This window comes from Pelophylax lessonae (genome assembly GCF_965119305.1).
Source record: "Pelophylax lessonae genome assembly, chromosome: 3".
Lineage (NCBI taxonomy): Eukaryota > Metazoa > Chordata > Amphibia > Anura > Ranidae > Pelophylax > Pelophylax lessonae.
The window spans coordinates 517530455-517556024 of NC_138770.1; the positions used below are offsets into that span (position 1 = coordinate 517530455).

Consider the following 25570-nt stretch of genomic DNA (forward strand, 5'->3'; position numbering starts at 1 on the left):
GGATGTTTAACCACTTGCCTACTGTGCACTTAAACACCCTTCCCATCCAGGCCAATTTTCAGCTTTCAGTGCTGTCACACTTTGACTGACAATTGCGCGGTCATGCTACACTGTACCCATATGAAATTTTTATCATTTTTTTCACACAAATAGAGCTTTTTTTTGGTGGTATGTAATCATCTCTGGGTTTTTTATTTTTTACAAAAAAAAAGAATAAAGACAGAAAATTTGGAAAAAAAAAAAAGTTTTTCTTATTTTCTGCGAGTAAATTTTGAAAATAAATTTTTCTCCTTCACTGATGTGAGCTGATGAGGCGGCACTGATGGGCACTGATAGGCTGCACTGATAGGCACTGATGAGGTGGCACTTATGGGCACTGATGAGGTGGCACTTATGGGCACTGATGAGGAGGTACTAATATGCCGCAATGATGAGCACTGATAGGCGGCATTGATAGGTGGCACTGATAGGCGGCACTGATGAGCACTGATAGGCGGCACTGCTGGGCACTGAGAGGTGGCACTGTTGGGCACTGAGAGGCGGCACTGACGGGTGGCACTGATGGGCACTGAGAGGCGGCACTGATGGGCACTGGCGGATGGCACTGATAGACACTGACGGGTGGCACTGATGAGCACTGATGGGCGGCACTGATGGGCAGCACCATCAGTGCGCACACTCAGTGCCCATAGTGCTGCCAGTCAGTGCTTATCAGTGCCTAGATGAGCAGGCACTGATGGGCACTGACTGGCAGCACTATGGGCACTGATTGTGGGCATTGATGGGGGACACTGATGGTGGGCACTGTGGGCACTGATGGGGGGGCACTGTGTATGTTTTTTTACCTTTTAGAAATCAGGGCACTGGTGATCAGTGCCCTGATTACATGTCTCTGTGTCCCCGGCGCTGTGAGGCTCCCCCTCCTTCCTCACACTGCAGGCTCCGTGTGAGGAAGGAGCGCCGGCAATGAGAGATGATCTCATATGTTTACATATGAGATCATCGCTCATTGGACGGCCCGATCATGTGGTGAATGGCCGCTGTGATTGGCCATTCACCACGATCTGTGATCGGCTGTGTCCAAGGGACACGGCCGACACAGATTCTCCCCGATGCGCGCTCGTGGGAGCGCGCGGGGGGCGTGTCACTGGAGGCCATTTAAAAATGGCCTCCCGAAAATTCGAGTCCGCGCTGCAGCCTTATATAGGCTGTAGCGCGGATGGGAAGCAGTTAAAGCTTGGGAAATCTTTTTTGTATCCAAAACGGCTTTAAACTTCTCCACAACAGTATCTCAGACCTGCCTGGTGTGTTCTTTGTTCTTCATGATGCTCTCTGCGCTTTAAACGGACCTCTGAGACTATCACAGTGCAGGTGCATTTATACGAAGACTTGATTACACACAGGTGGATTCTATTTATCATCATTAGTCATTTAGGTCAACATTGGATCATTCAGAGATCCTCACTGAACTTCTGGAGAGTGTTTGCTGCACCGAAAGTAAAAGGGGCTGAATAATTTTGCACGCCCAATTTTTCAGTTTTTTATTTGTTAACAAAGTTTGAAATATCCAATAAATTTCGTTCCACTTCTTGTTGATTCTTCACAAAAAATTACAGTTTTATATCTTTATGTTTGAAGCCTGAAATGTGGCAAAAGGTCGAAAAGTGCAGGGGGGGGCGAATACTTTCGCAATGCACTGTGTATATATATATATATATATATATATATATAGATAGATATATAGTGACAGGATGATTTGCTGTCACTGTAAAATTGGTAACTTAAAGGACACAGAGTGTGCACAATGGCTCCGTGCAGGACTACAGAGTGTAGCTGTGGAGTGGAGAAGACTGCTTTTGGTACACCTGGATGGGGCTCTGTAGTTGGGAGGTTCCACGGTGTCTTGGGTGGGATGGAATCTCCAACCCTGTGTCCAGGTTTTGTGGAAGACCAGCAGGGTGTGTGCTCAGGTGCACGCAGCCCTTATAATGAAGGTTTAGGAAGGCATCAGGGCTCCCAGTTGGAGACTGCTTCATCCAACAGACAGGAGGTCTGTTCATGGGGAGTCAGGAGGACTCCAATACTCTTTGGGAGTCAGTGGCTGCAGGTGGCAGCCAGAGCACATTTGTGTGTGTGTGTGTGTGTCTGAATAGACAGGAGACGGCCTGAGAACCAAGGCCACAGTGAAGCTTTCCGCTTCAGAGAGTCCATGGTCTGGGGACTAGCATAAAGTACAGAGGTACTGCCACTGAAAAACTGCACGAGAGCGAGAGAGCCAGGTGGGCTGGTATTTTCAGTTTTGTATTTACTGGAGAAGAACCCCTGCGTGGGACCTCTCAGGCTGCAGTTGACGAGCCCCTCCACGTCTATGGTGAGGGAAAAGTCCCTAAAAAGGTGTTGCATATCGATGCAGAGTGCATTGAAATGACAAGTGTGTTATTGGAACTGCTTGAACTGATAAAAGCACATTCCTTGTATACCTGGGTGTCTCCATTCCAGTCAGATATGTTGGTATCATGAAGTACCCATGGGTGGAGCCAGGTAGTACAAGCTGTGCTGACTAACCTAAATCACCAGTGGAACTGGTTGGTACAGTGCTTTTAACTGTAGCAAGTGATCTCACAGTTCCCTTTTAAAGAGCTTCCAGGTACTGTTTGGAATGGAAGGCACTATGGAGAGCTTGAGGAGATATCAGAGGTCTCTCCGCCTGATGCGGTGACAGAGAACACTTCTGCTAGTGCGGTCCGAGGTGTGGCTGAGCAGGGACTAGTAAATGGCACGGATACTGTCTCACCTGCTAGACCTCATGAGAAGGAAGGGCCTGATATGGACGCGGCAGAAGCAGAGATTTTGTCTGTCACCTGTAAAGAGGTACAAATTGAGGTACCCAGAGACGCACTAAAGTATAGTACAGAGGATATAAAAAATTGTAACATGGTAAAGTGTGACCAATTGATTGGCGCTGGTGACTATAACATTGAAAGGTGAAAACCAGTGTGGAATATGGCATTAACAAATAGTGTGTTACCAAGTTTATTGGGGAAAGAAAAGTTAAAAATGTCATAAATCCCTTTGCATAACAGTCGGATAGAAAGCATTTCTGCTGCTGCGGTCTGGGGTTGTCCTGGTTAGTTTTCGGTATCCATGAAAGGCTCATGTATAGTACTGCTGGACAAACCTCTTGAGATGGAAGGGCTGAGCGTGGACCAGTAAACAGCAGAAATACTGTCTAGAGTTCGGGTAGAAATAGATAAAAGAAAACTGGGTATCCAGAAGTGTAGGACCCCGTTGCGATTCAGGATAGGCGTGCCTGGAAACGCACCCGGAAAAAGATTGGGCCCATGCAGCTGATAGCTGGCACAGAGGTGTCCCGATCAGGAATTCGGGCTGGTGTGTTCCGCCCCCTACTGGGTTGAAACAAGGGGGGGGGTATGTGACAAGATGAGGTGCTGTCACTGTAAAGTCGGTAACTTAAAGGACACAGAGTGTGCACAATGGCTCCGTGCAGGACTACAGAGTGTAGCTGTGTAGTGCAGCTTTCTCCAGATTTCGGTACACCTGGATGAGGCTCTATAGTTGGGAGATTCCACACAGGGCCGGACTGGCCTAGCGGGATACCGGGAAATTTCCCGGTAGGCCGCCTGCCCTGGGGCCGCTTTGGACTGTGGGCAGCTGCTGCGGTCAGTGACACGATAGAGCGTGGGTGCCTGCAGCTAGTTCTCCTGACTGTGACTGAGCGGTGAGCAGCAGCTGCACAGCTAACCAATCACGCGTGCCTGCACACCGGATTGGTTCGCTGTGCCGCTACTCACAACGTGATTGGTTCGCTGTGCCGCACTCACCGCTCGGTCAAGAGAACTAGCTGCGGGCTGGGCATGGGGCAGACTGAACATGTGGGATGGATGTGTCAGGCTGTGTTCTTCTTCTTTTACCTTAGGTAAGTCTCTCTGGTCTCTGCATTGAAGGGGACACGGCATGCTGGTCACTACATTGATGGGGGGGTACGCTGGTCACTACATTGATGGATGCTGGCCTGGTCACTACATTGATGGGGGGTACGCTGGTCACTACATTGATGGATGCTGGCCTGGTCACTATATTGATGGGGGGGGTACGCTGGCCACTACACTGATGGCTGCTGGCCTGGTCACTACATTGATGGGGGGGTATGCTGGTCACTACATTGATGGGGGGGTACGCTGGTCACTACATTGATGGGGGGCATTCTGGTCACTACATTGATGGGGGGCATGCTGGTCACTACATTGATGGGGGGTACGCTGGTCACTACATTGATGGGGGGCACGCTGGTCACTGCATTGATGGGGGGCACGCCGGTCACTACATTGATGGGGGCATGCTGGTCACTGCATTGAAGGGGACACGGCACGCTGGTCACTGCATTGATGGGGGGCACGCTGGTCACTGCATTGATGGGGGGTACGCTGGTCACTACATTGATGGATGCTGACCTGGTCACTACATTGATGGGGGGTACGCTGGTCACTACATTGATGGGGGGCATGCTGGTCACTACATTGATGGGGGAATGCTGGTCACTACATTGATGGGGGGCATGCTGGTCAGTGCATTGATGGGGGGCACGCTGGTCACTACATTGAATGGGGGCACACTGTAGTAACTCTGCATTGAATGGGGGCACGCTATAGTAACTCTGCACTACTAAAAATGCGCGACGAAGAGGATCTGCCGCAAAAAAATAACAACTTTAATTTAATCTATATACATTTTGTGGAAAATAACTTATTTTTAGTGTAATTGAACACTTTGTATATTGACCCCCCCAAAATAATACCTTGCCAACCCTTTGCCACCCCTGTTTTAAAAGTCTAGCTCCGCCACTGGCTGCGGTTCCCAGGACCAATCCTGGGCGGGTGGCCGGGTGCACAGAAGAGCGGGTGCGCTGTGAGCTGAGACAGAGGGGAGGAGGGTCAAAGTCCTCTTCTCCCTCCTCCCCTCCTTGTGTATGACACACAAGGCTTGAGTCTGAACTGTAAGTCCCGCCTCCTAGACCACCTCCTATGATAGGGGGAACACTAATTCAATGCTGTGAAATTGAATCAGTGTGACGTGATCATAGGAGCAGGTCTTGGAGGCGGGACTTTCTTACAGTGGCATCCCGGGCAATTCAAATCCAAGCTCCCTGACACCGCAGGAGATTGCTGATGTATGTGATCCAGGCACAGGTAGGCTTCATTTGGTGGGCACTGATGAGGCTGCATTTGGTGGGCATGGATGGGGCTGCATTTGGTGGGCACTAATTAGGCTGCATTTGGTGGGCATGGATTAAGCTGCATTTGGTGGGCACTGATTAGGCTGCATTTGGTGGGCACACATTAAGCTGCATTTGGTGGGCACGGATGAGGCTGCATTTGGTGGGCACGCATTAAGCTGCATTTGGTGGGCACGGATAAGGCTGCATTTGGTGGGCACGGATGAGGCTGCATTTGGTGGGCACACATTAAGCTGCATTTGGTGGGCACGCATTAAGCTGCATTTGATGGGCACGGATGAGGCTGCATTTGGTGGGCACTAATTAGGCTGCATTTGGTGGGCATTAATTAGGCTGCATTTGGTGGGCACGGATGAGGCTGCATTTGGTGGGCACAGATGAGGCTGCATTTGGTGGGCACTAATTAGACTGCATTTGGTGGGCACGGATGAGGCTGCATTTGGTGGGCACGCATTAGGCTGCATTTGGTGGGCATTGATGAGGCTGCATTTGGTGGGCACTGATTAGGCTGCATTTTGTGGGCACGCATTAAGCTGCATTTGGTGGGCAGGGATTAGGCTGCATTTGGTGGGCACAGATGAGGCTGCATTTGGTGGGAACTAATTAGGCTGCATTTGGTGGGCACGCATTAAGCTGCATTTGGTGGGCAGGGATTAGGCTGCATTTGGTGGGCACGGATGAGGCTGCATTTGGTGGGAACTAATTAGGCTGCATTTGGTGGGCACAGATGAGGCTGCATTTGGTGGGCACAGATGAGGCTGCATTTGGTGTGGGCACTGATTAGGCTTTATTTGGTGGGCACGGATGAGGCTGCATTTGGTGGGCACTGGAAGGCTGCACTGATCTCTTGTATCATGTCTGCAGTCTCTGACCATCTCTTGTATCATGTCTGCAGCCTCTGACAATCTCTTGTATCATGTCTGCAGCCTCTGACCATCTCTTGTATCATGTCTGCAGTCTCTGACCATCTCTTGTATCATGTCTGCAGCCTCTGACCATCTCTTGTATCATGTCTGCAGCCTCTGACCATCTCTTGTATCATGTCTGAAATCTCTGACCATATCTTGTATCATGTCTGCAATCTCTGACCATCTCCTGTATCATGTCTGCAGTCTCTGACCATCTCTTGTATCATGTCTGCAGCCTCTGACAATCTCTTGTATCATGTCTGCAATCTCTGACCATATCTTGTATCATGTCTGCAATCTCTGACCATATCTTGTATCATGTCTGCAATCTCTGACCATCTCTTGTATCATGTCTGCAGTCTCTGACCATCTTATGTATCATGTCTGCAGTCTCTGGCCATTACTTGTATCATGTCTGCAGTCTCTGACCATCTCTTGTGTCATGTCTGCAGTCTCTGGCCTTCTCTTGTATCATGTCTACAGTCTCTGGCCATCTCTTGTATCGTGTCTGCAGTCTCTGACCATCTCTTGTATCATGTCTGCAGTCTCTGACCATCTCTTGTATCATGTCTGCGGTCTCTGACCATCTCTTTTATCATGTCTGCAGTCTCTGGCCATTACTTGTATTATGTCTGCAGTCTCTGATCATCTCTTGTATCATGTCTGCAGTCTCTGGCCATTTCTTGTATCATATCTGCAGTCTCTGACCATCTCTTGTCTCATGTCTGCAGTCTCTGACCATCTCTTGTATCATGTCTGCAGTCTCTGACCATCTCTTGTATCATGTCTGCAGCCTCTGATCATCTCTTGTATCATGTCTGCAGTCTCTGATCATCTCTTGTATCATGTCCTCAGTCTCTAACCATCTCTTGTATCATGTCTGCAGTCTCTGGCCATCTCTTGTATCATGTCTGCAATCTCTGACCATCTCTTGTAACATGTCTGCTGCCTCTGAACATTTCTTGTATCATGTCTGCAGTCTCTGACCATCTCTTGTATCATGTCTGCAGTCTCTGACCATCTCTTGTATCATGTCTGCAGTCTCTGACCATCTCTTGTATCATGTCTGCAGTCTCTGGCCATCTCTTGTATCATGTCTGCAGTCTCTGACCATCTCTTGTATCATGTCTGCTGTCTCTGACCATCTTTTGTACCATGTCTGCAGCCTCTGACTATTTCTTGTTTTTTATAATGCCTGCAGTGAGTCTCTGAGGGGGAGTCTGGAGAGAAATCAAGAGTTGGAGTGGCGCTGGGATGGGGGGTCATAGGAGAAATCATATGTATGTGGACTGTTGAGAGGAGACTATAGGATAAAACTAGAGCCACCAAGCTGGAGCCGACTAACTGAGCCCTGCACGGTGCACCTGAGAGGAGGTCAGGGACAGCGCCATCAGGCAAGTCTGAAGGGGGGGGGTCAGTGATGGCTCCCCTTATATCATTACCCTCCCCCCACACACACACACACATTCCCAGAGTTCCTGGGGTCCCCCTGGATTGCTCCACCTTCACCACTTTTAACCGGAATTTTCTTGGCGTAAATGGCGTTATGCTGTTGGCCCGGTATAATAATGCTATGGGGCTGGTATAAAATTATTTCCAGGGCTGGTTTTTATTACCAGTCCGGCCCTGATTCCACAGTGTCTTGGGTGGGATGGAATCTCCAACCCTGTGTCCAGGTTTTGTGGTAGACCAGCAGGGTGTGTGCTCAGGTGCACGCAGCCCTTATAATGAAGGTTTAGGAAGACATCAGGGCTCCCAGTTGGAGACTGCTTCATCCAACAGACAGGAGGTATGTTCATGGGGAGTCAGGAGGACTCCAATACTCTCTGGAAATCAGTGGCTGCAGGTGGCAGCCAGAGCACATGTGTGAGTGTGTGTGTCTGAAGAGACAGGAGATGGCCTGAGGACCAAGGCCCGAGTGAAGCTTTCCGCTTCAGAGAGTCCATGGTCTGGGGACCAGCATAAAGTACAGAGGTACTGCCACTGAAAAACTGCACGAGAGAGCCAGGTGGGCTGGTATTTTCAGTTTTGTATTTACTGGAGAAGAACCCCATGCGTGGGAAACCTGTATTATGGACTTCTTATTTTGCCTTTTAATAAAAATTGGCTACCAACTTGAACACACCTACTCCCCATTCACACCTAAGACCTTGTAACATTAACGAGTCACATGACACCGGGGAGGGAGATTGGCTAATTGGGCCCAAATTGGACATTTTCATTTAGGGGTGTACTCACTTTTGTTGCCAGCAGTTTAGACATTAATGGCTATGTTTTGAGTTATTTTGAGGGGACAACAATTTTACACTGTTATATAAGCTGTACACTCCCTACTTTACATTGCAGCAAAGTGTAATTTCTTCAGTGTTGTCACATTAAAAAAGATGGAATAACATTTTTATAAAAATGTGAGGGGTGTAATCACTTTTGTGAGATACTGTGTGTGTGTGTGTATGTATATATATATATATATATATATATATATATATATATTCAGATACACATAGCTGGCTGTATAAAGCTACAGGAGATCCACTAGATGCACTAAAGGACAGCTGCAAAAAAAAAAATCAAAAATATTTTAGTATCCACTTTTTTTTTTTTTTTTTGCAAGCCTCCTTTAGGCCCCGTTCACATAGGGGCGATCCGACTTCCAGGGGCGACCTCCGAGGTCGCGGTGCGAGCAGCGCGCCGCGACCTCGGAGCGGCCGCCACGGACTTCATAACATTGAAGTCTATGGCGGTCGCCTCCGGGTCTCCTCAAAGAAGCTCCGGACCCTTTCTCTAAGTCGGAGCGACTTGTGTCGCTCCTATTAGAACGGGTCCGCAGCTTCCCTATGGAAGGCGACCTACGGCGACCTGTGAGACGACCAGGTCGCCTCACAGGTCACCTCAGTGTGAACGGGGACTAAGTGCATCTCCTGCAACTTATCAGTGCACATTTCCCTTCTTGTGTTTCAATAATTTGGAATTGGCATAAACAATGCCCTTGTGAACCCAATGGTTTACCTTGGTATCAATTGCAAGATGGATAGCATAGTTAACTATATTGTGTTTTTGACTAAAGTGAACAAGAAGAGGGGTCTCTCAACTTGTGATTGCGAGGTTTAAGTGAAAAAGAGGCTCCACATTGAACTTTGGATCCATCACTTGTTGGCTCATAACACATTCCATTCATGAACAAAGGTCAACTAGCCAAACAGTATACGGTTGAGTAACTGAAATGGAAGAAAAGAAAAGTGGTACTTCTAGAAAAAAATTAATATTGGAAAACTGAGGACTTTTAAGTTAATAAATCTGGTGTATTCATCACCTAGGTTTCTCATCCAGGTGACTCATACCCTGGAGGGGGCTCCAGGGTTTATGGCTAATATGGAGAAAACAAACCTTTGCTTTGTCTAAATCCTAATAAGTCTTGTTCCATGTCCAGGAGTCAAGAGGCTTTGTAGAGTTTTGGGTAGGATAAATCCTTTATTCCTAGGTCCACAACTTACCTGTAAGCCAGCCCTCATTATAAAGCTGGCCATACATGGAGCGAATTTTGGCTGGTTCCTGATGAACCGGACAAAATTTGATCTGTGGGTGTCTCTGTAGGCACCATTGAGCATTATTTGATCTGAAAATTAAAGGATCAGGCAGAACATTTTTGGCTGAACTGTGACTGCAACCAGTCACCTGCAGTCACGCTTTGGATATTCTGACAGCCGTGGATGCTGGCTGTCAGAAGATTATAGGAGGCTGGGGGATTCATCCATCCGCGCTGTTTAGCTTGGCTGAATGAAAAAAATTTAAGGGGGGGTCAGGAGGAGCCTCTCTACTAACTATCTGATGTTAGTACAGCAATCTATCCCACTGAGCTATAGTGTTCTGACAGGGGGACAGCCCCCCCTCCCCCCTCAACACACCGATGGTCAGCGCTCTCAGCTGAATCGGCAGACCTTTTTCGGTCATGCCCCTTCTGTCAGACCGGCTGCCGCACACAAAAGCGAATGTCAGCAGGTTTCTAGTGAACCAGCCAATTCCGCCTGACATTCAGGCCATGTGTACAGCCTTTTAGTCTCCGCTGTCCACAGGTTTTAAAATATGCAAGCTGCCTAATGTTCAGGTCTCTCTTTGCTGTGGAAACCTGCAGCTGTGTGAAAACTGTGAGTGCTGACTGAACACCAAAAAAAGTACAAGTAATGCCTGTGTTGGGAAACTTATTAGGGGGCATCCTGGTAGTCAGGAACTGAGCTGAGAAGAAATTGTATTTGAAAATGGACTTTAGTGGCAGAACAACAATTTTATGAATTTTAAAAATAATTTTATTACAATTTTTTTTTTAAAACATTTCATAATACCAGAAAAACTTTTTTAAGTGGAAGAACTGAGCTGAGTTTAGTTAGTGGCTGTGCAGGTATTTTATGTGTTTCATGCTATAGACTTGCTGTACAGAGCCTTTCTGCATTGAAACTGTGTTTGCTGCCTTTGCTGAATAGGAATGCAGGAGAATCCTTTACATTTAGGGCTCTTTCACACGGGCGATCTGATCAGATCCGCCTGTCAGTTTTTTAGGCGGATCTAATCGGATCCTCCATGCAGCTCTATGGATCAGCGGATGTCAGCGGAGACACCTCCGCTGACACCCGCTGACATCCGCATCCGATCCTGTCCGTGAAATCTGGACGGATGGAAACCCTATTTTTCCATCGGTTCAGGGATCGGATCGGATGAGCGTGGACAGGCGGCCCGCTCTCATCCGATCCCCCATAGAGAGCAGCGGGAGCTGTGACACCTCCCTCTCCGCACTGCAAGCAGAGACGGAGCTGTCATCCACCGGCTCAGCGGGGATCGATCCCCGCTGAGCAGCACGGATCCGCCTACGGAGCCCTAAACCACCTTGGCGGTAATCCCGAGCGTGACTCGGGGTTGATTTTTTCTATCAGGAGCGGTAACCCCGAGTCACGCTCGGGGTGGATGTGCAGTGAGCGCAGCGGTGTTCTCTTACCTTCTCCTGGCGATCCAGCGATGATCTCTCATTGCTGAGATCGCCAGCAGAGAATCCCGCCGCTCCTCCGTCCTCCGTCGGTATGATCACTTCCTAGTTCCGTTCCCTGCAGCAGCAATGCTGCATGGGAGCGGAACTAGGAAGGGAAATTCAAAAAAAAACAAAAAACGTTGCACAAAACACATATTATATTATATATATATATATATATATATATATCGGTGTGTGTGTGTGTGTGTGTGTGTGTGTGTGTGTGTGTGTGTGTGTGTGTGTGTGTGTGTATATATATATATATATATATATATATATATATATATATATATATATATATAGTGTGTGTGTGTGTATATATGTGTGTATATGTGTATGTGTGTGTATATATATATATATATATATATATATATATATATATATATATATATATATATACACACACACACACACACACACACACACACACATATATATATATATATATATATATATATATATATATATATATATATATAAAATTATATTATTGATTCAATTATAATTCATGCGTTATATAATATATATATATATATATATATATATATATATATATATATATATATATATATATACACACACACATATATCTATATATAATGCATGAATTATAATCTAATCAATAATATAATTTTATTATATATATTATATATTAAATAATAAAATAATATTATTGATTCGATTATAATTCACGCGTTTGTGTTTCAAATTTATCACACCTGGGATGTCTACTAGAGTCTTGTTTTGGTCAGGTTTAAGTCAGTAATTACTAAGAATTGTAGGCCTATAATACATAATGCCAAATTTCCATGAAAACAATTGTACCGCTTTTGGTACATAATTCCTGACATAATTATACCGCCAGGGAGGTTAAGAAACAAAAAACTATTCAAGCAGAAAGGCGTTTGGATGTTTTGAGAACTGGAGATGATAGGAATAAAAAATCCCACATAATAAGCAATAAAAACCTAAAAAAAACAAAAGGAAAATCTGCTCCGACCTATGGAAAACAAGAAAAAAAAACAGTTGTGCAATAATACATTTCATTAGAAAATCCTGTGTACAATATCAATAGAGTGGAAATTTCAGCAGGAAAATAGAATGATTTCATAGAACAAGAAAAAAAAAATACATCTAACAGAACACAAAGTTTAAATAAAATTGAAAAATGATTGCTGAATTTCTCTGCTTAACAAATAATGTTGTTTATATAAAGCCGTGGATTTATTGTACCATTATCTTTGTTATATTCTGTGGCTTGCAAGCCATCGGTGGTCTGTAGGCACATTCGCATGTGATTGACCTTTAATGAATAATGCTGTGTAATGTTTGCTATGTATACACTTATCTTTATGCCTTTAATAAAAAAAATTATGGGAAAAAAAAACATATTAGTATACAATATTTCTGTTTAAAGAGATCTATTCAAACTAAATAATCCTGCATGGAATATTCCATAAGGCCCCTTTCACACACTCCGTCCGTCGGACGGAGTCCGTTTTTCTCAGGGGGGGATCGATCCGCTGATCCCCCGCTGAGCAGGAGAATGACAGCTGTGTCTCCGCGCTGTGTGCGGAGACACAGCTGTCTGTTCCCCATGCATCTCTATGGGGGAAATCGGATGGGAACAGACCGTCGGTTCGTTCTCATCTGATCCCATCCGCTGGACGGATGGAAAATAGGGTTTCCATGCATCCAGATTTGACGGATCAGATGTCAGCGGACATGTCTCCGCTGACATCCGATGCCCCATAGGGATGCATGGGGGGACCGTTCAGATCTGCCAAAAAAACGGGCACGGCCTGTGTGAAAGAGCCCTAATGGTTCAATTTTGAAAAGTATGTTGGATGTTCAGACATTGGAGACCAAGGCTCATTAACACCTTAACAAAGTTTTATGCACTTTTGACATTTTTTTTATCACCCTCTATCTCCCTATTGGGATATTTTTCCTTACTTTCTGCAATGTAAAAGCACATCACCATCATCTTCTTCTTCTACAAGCCCAGCCAGTGGAGTTTAAGCAAAATCAAGGAATAAGCTCAACCCCAAAACTATAGATCCATTTGTTAAGCCCCAGAGATCTCCCTCTGAGTTTCCTGCCATATAATCCAAAAGAGGAATTCCATGCAGGCTGGTCCGTTGCTCTGTGAAATAAAAGCTACAGTGGGAGCGCCCTCCAGAAACAATACCTTTTGAACAGCTGCTCATCAACATAGCTGAGCACTGGATCACTTTATTGAGAGATTGATTTATTAGATTACACCACTAAGCACTTTATAATTACATGTCTGTTTATCATATTTACATGTGATTTTGGTTTGAATTAGCAACAGCTTGGTTTATTGTGTGTATATATATATATTTACTACTTTAATATTTTTTGAGTACACATAGACTACCCATACACCATCCTTGACCACACTTTTAGCCCAATCTTTCAAACATCCATTACCTACTTAGGCACCGCCAAATTCCCTACCCCCTCTCCTTTTATCTACTCTTACAGATTTGTTTCACAAAATGGATTTAAGGAGTTATTGATAGTTCCCGGGGCGGAGGAAAAAGCCTTGCCGTTATTACTATTATTAGGTTCTAGGTAAAAGCATCATTTGCCGTGCCTGCTTCACGGGGGAGCCTGATTGTTAGTTTTGCCTGTTGCATGTGTCTGTGTGTGATTCATTGGGTCTGAGGGAGTGTCCCCACTGTATCCAATAGGGGAGCATGTTGGACAGTGGAGGAAACCCAGCCAATGACACACAGGCTTTTGTGGCTGTCCCAGAGGGTTGGCACAGGAGTGGTGCATCCTGAGATTGGTCATACAAACCAGGGACACATGTGACAGGGAGTCTTGGGCGGGAAGCCAGGTCCCAGGAGGAGGGTGACAGCTGTCTCTCCTCCTGTCAGCAAGGAAGGTGGTCACAGGCAGTCGGCCTGGTGGACCAAGTGTGTGATGCTGAGCTAGGAGGTCCAAGATACTGATGAGTAGAGCTGAAGGCAGAGCAACCCAGGGAAAAAGAGTGTCCGTGAGTACCGGGAAGCTTGCCAGGGGTCTGCCCAGGAAGGGGACCGCTCTAGTGGAGAGTCAGTGGACAAGGGGCTAGCATGCACAGGAAGTAAGAAAGGGGGAGCCAAGTCAGGACTCTGAAGAGAAATTCAGTCAGGAACATATCTTCTACTTCACTTCAGTGGCAAGGTGAAGCAGCGGCCTTGCCGCACACACTAGTCAGTTGTCCTCAGAAATTGTGCATAGTTCAAGTTGGAGTGTCGCACTTATCCCTTCTCCCATCCAAGTTCTAAAATAAAACACAAAAGCCAAATCCCCTGGACTGTTCATTTTCGGAGCCTAGTCTTAAAGTGATATGTTTTACAGACTGTTGCTATGGGTAACCCAGGGGCATCCACACTCAGCAGCTACCTTGGGGGCAGTGCTACATACACATTCAGATGGTGCCGTGTTTGAACAAGGTTTGAATGGCCTAGTACAGCATTGCAGTGTTATTTGACCAGCAATAAACATTAATCTAAAGAATCTGCGGACTAGTCTCTTCAAAAGACTAATAGACAAAAAAAAATTAAAGTGTGCTCAGACATGAATGGAAAAGAAATCTCTACAGACAGCACTAAAAGCAATTGTTCTAAAATAGTAGGAAGTGTCACAACCTATATATTATTATTATTTTTTTATATTGCTTTGTTTCTCATTAAAGAGATTTCCCTTTCCTTTCTGTACATGTACTAGATGTCAGGTGGAAAAGGAAGTGGTGGGAATCTCTTCAGCAAGAACACAGACTCTCCACACTGTAGTAGACAATTAAGTAAAAAGTTTTAGATGCAGTGCCCCCTCAGCTAAAATGCTGGGCATTGCTGGATGGGCAAAGTGCCAACATTTCCTGGCACTCTAGGAGCCCGGCTGCTGAGTGTACATACTGTAATGGCTGCCACACTGGCCAACAGGAGTGTGTGTAAGTTGGATAGGGGAGCGCCAGCTTTTACCAGGAAATACCTAAGCTCTACCCAATCAAAAAAGCCTGGCATTTAGGCAGACTGGGGGGACTGAAAGCTGCTAAGGGTACATGGATGCAGCTTTAGGAGTTTTTTTTTTTGGTTGTTAAAGCTAAGATGTAAGCACTATTTATATATGCATTGTAAATGGTCATGCATTAGAAGCTGTGTTTTTTTTCAATATCTCCATGTAATGTCCAAGATAAATGCTTTTTACTTAGCTGTGATGGCTTACTTTCCCCTTCACAGGTTTGGTACATGTTGGGCTGGTGGGAGAGTATCTTAGTGAAAGTAAACTCCACTTTTGGGCTTGTACTTACAGGAAAGCCTATAATAATGCATATAATTACCGCACACCAACTTGAGAGTGATAGTAGATGATAAAAACCTTTTATTGAAAATCCATAAAATCCAAAACGACAAACCAGAGACAGGAGGGTAAAAAACAGTTGACGCGTTTCACGAAACTATGTTCACTTAGCCATAACCGTACAATAATGCATACCTGTAGGTACAGTGAATATCTCCTAAACTTGCACTGTCTAGTAGATATTCACACAACATACAGCTGGTGACGTTACCGCAGCTTGCGCTCTGAGGGGACGGCATAATGCATCGGAGCTTCAGAGCTCTGTGCCAAAGTCCTGAGCTATTGCGCACATGTGCAGGAGTGACCTCATTGCGGCTCTGGCCACTCACACAGCCTGAGCCTGCGAAGGAAAATGAGTGAAGATGGCAGCATCGGGGAGCTGTGACAGCACTGCATTGGAGGGCTCAGTGTACAGGAAAGTCTGTCATAATGTGCTAGTATGCGGTGCAAACTAGTACATTATGACTTAAACCTGCAGGGGGGCCCATTCTTTTTTCTTTTTCTGGCATTTTAATACTGTTTTAAAGCACACTATATTGCTCTCTTCATATGTAGTACCCTTCCTACATTTCTCATAAGCCCTTATCCCCCACATACTCAGGAGGCTGATGTATGGTATTTGCTAAAAGCAATCTTGGCAAGTTAGTTTATGGTCAGGAGAAAATGTGAAGATAGGGGAGAGAAAAGCCCCCACAATTATTATTAGAGTAGGCAGAATGTCAGGGGAGTCTGTATAGCCATAGTGCCAGGCAGTCAAGCAGAGGGAGCAGTGTCACCCAGAAGTGACATGGCACCATAGTGGTAAATGCAAAGTTTAAAAGGAGACTATGAGAAACTCAGTACATCTGAAACAAAAGAACAAGGGGAGTTCTTAAAAGAAGGGAAGCAGACACATTAAAAAAAAAATGCCAAGGCTGGAATTTATTTTTAAGTAGTCACTTTACCAAAATATTGAATACAAATAACAATTTAATTGCAAACATAAAAAATATTACACTTGGAGCGCAGGTATTATTTAGCATTAATGGTCTCAGTAACTGGTATTTTTATTTTTACTTGTAATACGGGTGCTGTAAAGGAAGAATAAATGCTGTATTCCTGTAGGGAAAGGTGAAAATATGATAAGAATTCTGGACAACAGAAAGCATGTAATATTCACAATTTATGAGACCCATTCTGGTGACAGATTTCATGACCCCTAAAATTTATAAATCACGCCCACAACAGGGTGTAACAGATTTTGCAACTAGCTAAAAAATCGGTTGCAAACTATATTTGACTATGTCATTTTAAATAGTCCAAAGCCAATATGGCGTATGCCTTGCTCCATAATGTTTTTTTCTCCTTCTACCCAGGCTATACTTTTCAGGTACCATTTGGTTTACTCTTGTGAAGCACACTTAAAGGTGGGTTTACAGTAAAATTAGATTAATAGAATTGACGCCATACAACTAAAAGCAGAGTTAAGCACTTACAGAGGGACCCTCCAGAAGATTTAGCCCGCGTTCACACTGCAGCGGCATGACTCTACTACTTGGGGGGCGACTTCTGAAGTCCCGTGCACCGCGACTTCGGCGCGACTTGCACAGACTTCATATAATGAATGTCTATGCAAGTCGCTCCGAGGTCGCCCCGAAGTAGAACAGGACCCTTTTTCTAAGTCGGAGCGACTTGTGTCGCTCCTATTAGAACGGGTCCTGTAGCAGTCAATGGACCGCGACTTGTCAGGTTGACAAGTCGCCTGACAAGTCACGTTAGTGTGAATGGAGCCTTAGCGCCGGTTCACATTGCAGCGACGCTACTTCGCACCACGACCTCCGAGGTCGCGGTGCGAGCAGCGCGCCGCGACCTCGGAGCGGCCGCCACGGACTTCATAACATTGAAGTCTATGGCGGTCGCCTCCGGGTCGCCCCAAAGAAGCTCCGGAACCTTTTTCTAGGTCGGAGCGACTTGTGTCGCTCCTATTAGAACGGGTCCGCAGCTTCCCTATGGGAGGCGACCTGTGAGGCGACCAGGTCGCCTCACAGGTCGCCCTAGTGTGAACCGGCACTTAAAGTGCATGTATAGCTACATTTTTTTTTGTTTTTGTTTTGGATAAAATAAGGAAGACTTAAATCTCCTACTAATCAATTTGTATGCCTGTGTCCTACTGGGGACATTTCCCTTTTCTTCCTGTCATGGAGATGCAAAATTGTACAGCTGGCCACCCACGGATGGATTTTTATTCAAACATTCGTAGAAAACTTGTTCATCAGAGAATTCTTTCTTGTCAACAAGTCAACTATTCCTGTTCAAAAACACATAGCAGCTACACTGCCAATAATGGTGGATGCACAGTGGGTGAAAAGGGGGGGGGGGGGGGAAGAGACAGATCCCTTGATTCTGCTAAAATGCGAAATCAAGAATGGTGTTGCTCAGTTCTAAACTCAGTTGATTAGATATAATAATAATTCCACATGGCACCAGTGGTCTTCAACTAATTTACCATATGTTATAAGGGAACATAGAGCAGAATCAGCGTTGAAGAATTATGTTAAAAGTTATAGACTAAAGGTACAAATAAGGCCTGTGAAATAGAAAATATTGCTACAAGATGAAAGTTTTTTTTTTTTTTACACTTTTTTTTTTAACCAGTACAAACACATTAAACAGGAATCTGTAGAGAATAAAATACACCTGTCATATATCTAATAATTTTATCATCAATGGTCCCGTGTGCATTCTAAAGAAATTAACTATAGGAAAGTTACAGCCTCATTGGAAAATGCCCTTCAGGGCACCATACCACCATATGTCCACAAAAAACATTACTCAAGCTCTCTCTCTTCGGTGAACAGGTCTGCAAGATCAGCGACAGTCAGGACAGAAGCTTCAGACTGCTTCATGGATGTACTTGTGTGACTGAAACCAGAAACAAATAATGGGGGTTAGATTGGTGGAAACACCAGCAGCTGCATTAGTTAAACAGTGCATAGTGGTATTATGTTTTCCTCATTGCATACAGTATTTACTTTCAACTTAACTGCTCTAAAACTGGAAAAAAAATCACTGCTTTCCAAAATGAGCTGGACCATTTTGTTTTAAAACTACCTACTTCATTTTCATTTTTAATGACTTTATCAGTGGCGGCTGGTGCTCCATGGGCCAGGGGGTGGCAGTGGGACGGACCGGACCACACCCCCCAGATCACACCCTCCTGGACCACACCAGCCCGCACACCCTAGCATTGCCACCTGCAAGAGACCATACACAGAGCCCTTCGTACGATCAGAGTCATGCAGCGGCGGCTTCCCCTCAGTCCTCAGTTCCCCGTGTCTCCCCGCATCTCCTCAGGTCCTCCTCCTCCATGGCCAATGGCATGGGTTCGCCTTTCGGCCAATCGGGTCTCAGACCGGCTTGCTGATTGGCCAGGAGGAGGATCCATGTGACAATAGCGAATATTCATTTGCTATTGTCAAACAAATGGGTGGGCTCAGGGCGCAGTGCTCTGCGCCCCGAGCCCACCCTTTTCTGAAGCCTATTAGAGCCTCTGGCTCTAATCACGTGCTTCCGAAAAAAAAAAAAAAAAAACATTGAACTCCATGCGTCCGGCGCCCCGCATGTAGATTAGGGGGCCGGACACTTGGATAGGGGGGGCGGCACCCCTGCGCCCCATATGCACCAGCCGCCACAGGACTTTATGCTTTGGTATAGAAAATTTTCTGTGATTCATTTTGCACAGTTGTGAATCAGAGGTGTATGAAAAGATATCTAAGCTGACATATTGCTTTACTACTTAATGAGGGCTCATTATGCACCCAACTAGGATGAAACTTCTAACCTGATTAAAGGGCCATACACACTATAAGATTTTCTGAAGACTTTTTCCTTCAGATTTACCTTTTCTATGTAGTGCAAGGGCCTGCCAGATTGCATACAAATTGAAAGTGTTTAGGTTTGACCTCATATTATATGGTTTTGGTAAGTCTAAAGGAAAAAGTCCTCAGAAAATCTTAATAGTGTGTATGGCCCATAAGTCGTAAGCCAAGGATGTGGATGACATGTCCCTGCTATCAGAAGTGGCAGCTGTTGTGCAGTCAGTGTTAATTCTATACCTAGCATCAGAAAAGAACAAACTGTAGTGTTGTAGATAACTGATGTCTTAGCTGGATATGCAAACTCTTTATGTCAGAAATATCACATTCACCAGCTAGGTCAGCAGCAGAGTAATATATGTCATGATAATATATTTTGTTTATAGCTGTGTAAAAATATTGGCAATAAAAATCTAGGTGCTATTTTATGATTTGGTCCAGTTATGGATTTTTGCAGGATGTCATTGACTACAGATCTCAGTAAACAAATGCAGGGCATGTCTGTGATCAGGGAGCCTCTATATAAATCTGTTTTAACCCTCAGGTTTTTTTATCATCTACCATCACTCTTGGATAAGTAAATGTAAAATTATTATGGGCAGTCTGTTGAAAGACTTAAAGAATATATCCTCTGTCAGACAAAGTGCACTTGCTCTTTTTGCACTCCTCCGCTGAACAGATCCCATCATCCCCCTTTACCGCTTGCCAACTGCCAACAGTAATATTACTGCGGCAGTGCGGCTCCCCTGCATCAAGTCACGTAGTACTACATGACTGGAGTGCATGTGATTTCGGCGGTGCACTGTTTAGACGGCGGGAGGCGGGCAGCGGGAGGAGAGGCGGCGATTGCCGCCTTCCTCCCCCGATCGCCCGGGAAACAGAGAGAAGACCCACCTGCTTTTGTAAACAAAGCAGGCGGATCTTCTCTCAGACAGGCAGGGACAGATCAGCAGTTTCAGCTAAGCTGCTATCTCTGTGTCTGTCACAGAACCCCTCCCCACACAGTTAGTAAGCATATAGGCATACATTAACCCCTTTGATCACGCACAGGGTTAAAACCTTCCCTGCCAATTGCATTATTACAGTAACAGTGCATATTTTTAGCACTGATTACTGTAATAATTTCACTGGTACACCCAAAAGTGTCAAAAATGTCAGTTAGAGGTCAGATCTGTCTGCCGTAATGTCGCAGTCCCGCAAAAAAACGCAGATCGCCGCCATTACTAGTAAAAAATAAAAAAAAAAATGACATAAATCTTTCCCGTAGTTAGTAGATGCGATAACTTTTGCACAAACCAAACAAAATACGCTTATTGCGATTTTTTTTTTTTTTTTTTTACAAAAATATGTAGCAGAAAACAAATTGGCCTAAAATGTTAAAAAAGTTTGATTTTTAAATTTTTTTGGGGGGGGATGTCCTATAGCAGAATGTGAAAAATATATATATATATATATTTTTTTTTACAATTGTCGCTCTTTTTTGTTTATAGCGCAAAAAATTTAAATTGCACAGGTGATCAAATGCCAACAAAAAAAGCTCTATTTGTGGGAAAAAAAGGACATACATTTTGTTTGGGTACAGCGCCGCACGACCGCGCAATTATTCTTTAAAGTAACCCAGCGCCGAATCGCAAAATAGGGCCTGGTCAGGGAGGGGGTAAAAAATTCCTGGGCTGAAGTGGTTAAAGATTCATACTTACACTGGGCTTAATAAAATGGCAAAAAAAGAAGCAGGCTACAGGAAGAAAGCCAAAAAGAAGGTACCTTGAAAGATCCAAATAATGTTGCCAAAACAGTAATTTATTGATTGAAAACCAGCAATTAGGCATAAATCGTACAACCTCCACCATACAACTGTGTGTAAAAACATGTGAAAACAAGAAGCACATGATAAGGAGTCAGAACTCACAGTGTGTAACTATCCTCATGTGGATGCCTGCTTTGTCCTCCAACACTACTTTCCATCTATATTGAAGCGGACTGTGTGTCTCCTATGCCTGGTTATTTTCAACTTGCTATCCACTCCAGAGACTGTTACAGCCCCACACCCGTCTAGGCTCTTAACTATGCAGTGTCTCATTCATTTATTGCTATGGATTGTGCAGTCTTTTTACTTGGCTACATATTTTCATTTCCAGAGTTGTATAAAGTACTCAAAACCCATACTTGAGTAAAAGTACAAGTGCTCGATCAAAAAGTGACTTGAGTAGAAGTGGAAGTGCTCGATCAAAAAGTGACTTTAGTAGAAGTACTAAAGTATTCAACATTTTTTGTACTTAAGTATTGCAAGTATTTTTTTTTAAAAAAAGTTTTCTACTCAAGTACTGAAAGTAAAAGTACCAGTAGTTTTGAAAAAAAAATGCTACTCAAGTACTGAAAGTAAAAGTACAAGTACTGTGTTATGTAGTTATTAAAGAAAGAAGTCAAAAGTTTGAACATCATATTGTTTTTTATTATTTCAAATGTATCTTTTATTTATACATACAGTAGCATTTATTTTCATATGCGCTGATAATACACGTTTTGAGCTTCATGAAACCTGCCATCTACTGTTCTGGCAGTGGTAATTTTTATAATTGTAACGAGTAACTATGCAGCACAAAAAAAAAATATCGGAGTAGAAGTATTGAAATCATCGAAAAAATGTAGTGAAGTAAAAGTGGAAGTAGGAGAAAAAAATTCTACTCTACGAAAGTACAGATACCGCCTTTCGGTACTTAACCAGTTGCCGACCACCGCACGACTATTTACTGCGGCAGTCAGCCCCGGCCAGGCAAAGTGACGTAGATATAGGTCGCTTGCCTGTCACTTCCTTGTGAGCCCGCCGCGGCTCGTTCACAGGGAAGTCAGTACGTGTGTCCGGCGGACCCGATGTCCGCCGGTCACTCGCCAATCGTCGTTTCAGAGGGAGGAAGTCAGGCGGCTGATGTAAACAAGCCGCCTTTCATTCTCCCCTGTGTAGAAACAGTGATCATACGGTTCTACTATGTAGGACCGTTGATCACTGTTCCTACACTAGTAGCCACAGCCAATCACAGTAAACGCCCCTAGGGACACACTTAACCCCTCCCTCCCCAATAAAGTTAACCCCTTCCCTGCCAGTGTCATTTTGCAGTAAAAGTGCATATGTATAGCACTGATTACTGCAGTAATGTCACTGGTAACTCCAAAAGTGTCAAAAATGTCAGTCAAGGGTCCGATCTGTCCGCCGCAATGTCGCAGTACCGTAAAAAAAAATCGCAGATCACCGCCATTACGCGTTAAAAAAGAAAAACACCAAAAATGACCGAAATCTTTCCCTTAGTTAGTAAACGCAATAACTTTTGCGCAAACCAATCAAAATACGCTTTTTGCAATTTTTTTTACCAAACATAGGTAGCATAAAACAAATTGGCCAAAAATGTTAAAAAATTTTGATTTTTACATTTTTTTGGGGGGGAATTTCATATAAAAAAATGTGAAAAATGATGTTATTTTTGCAAAATTTAAGCTCTTTTTTTGTTTATAGCGCAAAAAGTAAAAATCGCACAGGTGATCAAATATCACCAAAAGAAAGCTCTGTTTGTGGGAAAAAAAAGGACTTTAAATTCGTTTAGGTACACCATCGCACAACCGCGCAATTGTCCGTTAAAATCACGCAGTAAAAAATTGCAAAAAACCCCCTGGCCAGGAAGGGGGTAAAATCTTCCCGGGGCTTAAGTGGTTAAGTACAGTAGTGAAGTAGTTCTACTTACTTACTATACATCTCTGTTAATTTCCCAGATTTCAGGTCACTATATATTCTACAGCCTTCCAGGCTCTCTCTAGGTGACTGATTTATTTACTCTGAATATGCAGCCTAATAGCTCTGTTTAGCCATCCCTTGTCTCCCCCACACCTTCAGCTGTATCATCAGCATGGTTTACTAACTTATTATTACTTTTCAGGTGATCGCCTCCTTTAGTTCCATCCTTATTGTCATTGCTGTCTTTACACACATTGATGTATTATTGTTCAGTGCCAATTTGGCCTTATCCAGCTATACCTCTATTGATCCGCTGTGATCTTCACAGGGGTAGTGGATACTGAACACGGCCACTCTGCAGCTGTCTGAACATACATAGATGTTGTATTGTTGCTCTGTGCCGATTTGGCCCTATCCAGTTATACCACTATTGTTCCGCTGTGATCTTCACAGGGGTAGTGGATACTGAACATGGCCACTCGGCAACTTGACAGTTCTATATTGCACTTTAGAGTCTGGACTTCCTAGCATGTGCTTCTTGTTTTTACATGTTTTTATACAGTTGTATGGAGGAGATTGTTTCCCAGACAATGTATGTCTAATTGCTGGTTTTCCTTCAATAAATTACTGTTTTGCAACATTATTTGGATCTTTCAAGGTACCTTCTTTTTGGCTTTCTTCTTGTAGCCGCCTTCTTTTTCTCATGTATATTTGGTACTTAGATCCACGTCTAAATTGACAACTTAATGTTTTTTGATGGTGTATACATGCCATCATAACCCCCTCTTTTTTTACCCATGGGGTTCCATGACCCTAAGGTGGTTTTATTTCATATTTAATAAAATGGAAGAACAAAACACTCAAATAAAGCATTTTTGTACACATGTTCAGGGGAGTTTAGGAGTGTGTAGCATTTTTTCAGCCAGAAAGCTCCACTCAAAATCGCAAACCAGCAGGGTTTTTTTTTTTTCTGCCTCTAAATGCTAAAAAAAAGATGCCTCTAATCGTCCTAATGTGTATAGAAACATAGGATAACAGTGAGATGCTTCTACAGGCAAAGCACAAAAACCCCTGCGGAAGCAGCATTTTTTTTGCCAGTGTGCATGGACTCTTACTAATGCCTCGTACACACGCATCGATAGTTGGTCGACCGATCGGCCGACTTTTGTCCAGTGTTGTTGTGTTGGTTGAAATGTGCTCTAGATTGCACACAAATTTTCTCGGCCAACAAAATCCAACTGCAGAAGTGATGTCATGTGCTGGTTTATTTTCCGTGTGTTTTTTCTTCTCTGAGCATGCCCAGTCTTGCTCATCAGATTTATGTCTGCCGAAATCTGTACTGACTGACGGAAAATTGGCCGTTGTGTTGACGGCCAACAAAAATTTTATAGCCTGCACACCAGATTTTATTCGGCCGAAAATTCGGAGTCGGTTGTCGAAAGCATCATACTAACAAGCCGAAAATCAGCCGATCGGACGTTGGCCGAAAATTCACGGCCAACTATCGATGCGTGTTTACGAGGCATAAGATGAGATACCCACAGCTTTCTGTATTTGATAACTTCCATTACTGCAAGCCCTCTATCTCTGGCCACACCTGTGCAGTACAGTCCCATAAAAATCTAGAAGGTGTGTCTTTCTGTGTATCCTGACTGTGAGAAGGAGGTAGACAAGCCCTGTAGAAGCCTATAGGGTTCCACAGCTAAAGGTTGACCGATAATTAAACTGTACTGTTATTTTGCTTGGACTAATCACATTACAGCACCTGAAATGTGTTAATTGCTATTTGCAAGAAATGTTTTCTCTACCACCCATTAGGCCCCTTTCACACAGGCGGACCGTTCAGATCCGCCTGTCTATTTTTTTGGCGGATCTGAACGGTCTCCCCATGCCTTCCTATGGAGCATGGGATGTCAGCGGAGACATGTCCGCTGACATCCGATCTGTCAAATCTGGACGGATGGAAACCCTATTTTCCATCCGTCCAGCGGATCGGATGAGAACGGACCGACAGTCCATTCCCATCCGATTTCCCCATAGAGATCGATCCCCCGCTGAGATAAAACGGAGTCCATCCGACAGACGGGCTGTGTGAAAGAGCCCTTAGGCTTAGTTGCTAGGTCATAATCTAAACATGTCTGTGTACTACCACTTCACCAAACATTCACTAACAATCCCTACTAAAATGCAAAATTTATAACAATTTTAGTTGGTGCAATTGTAACTAGGGGGACTGATACTGTTTTTAAGGCAAAGGGTGAGCACGCCAAACATAGGATTTTTTTCTGCTTATGCAATTTGTAGAGTAATTGATCATTAAAAAACATTTTCATTGTTACATCCTCACTTAATGGATTTTTTTTTTTTGACCGATACCTAAAACATTTGCACAGTACTGTATATTAATCAGAAATGTTAAACGAGGACCTGTCAATACAG

The 25570-nt window shown here is 44.2% G+C and overlaps 3 protein-coding genes across 3 annotated transcripts in view; 2 read left to right on the forward strand and 1 right to left on the reverse strand.

Moving 5' to 3' along the window:
- LOC309549693 (sulfotransferase 6B1-like) overlaps positions 1 to 25570 on the forward strand; it is a 607359-nt gene that overhangs the window by 477263 nt on the left and 104526 nt on the right. The window lies entirely within an intron of this gene.
- The window catches only part of LOC309549695 (sulfotransferase 6B1-like), a 403842-nt gene that overhangs the window by 104204 nt on the left and 274068 nt on the right, over positions 1 to 25570 (forward strand). The window lies entirely within an intron of this gene.
- SHPRH (SNF2 histone linker PHD RING helicase) overlaps positions 17980 to 25570 on the reverse strand; it is a 222116-nt gene continuing 214525 nt past the window's right edge. The window contains exon 30 of the mRNA XM_082250133.1: positions 17980 to 18454. Within this exon, the coding sequence (XP_082106259.1) occupies positions 18361 to 18454 (94 nt within the window). The 3' untranslated portion in view covers positions 17980 to 18360. The remainder of the gene's footprint in view (positions 18455 to 25570) is intronic.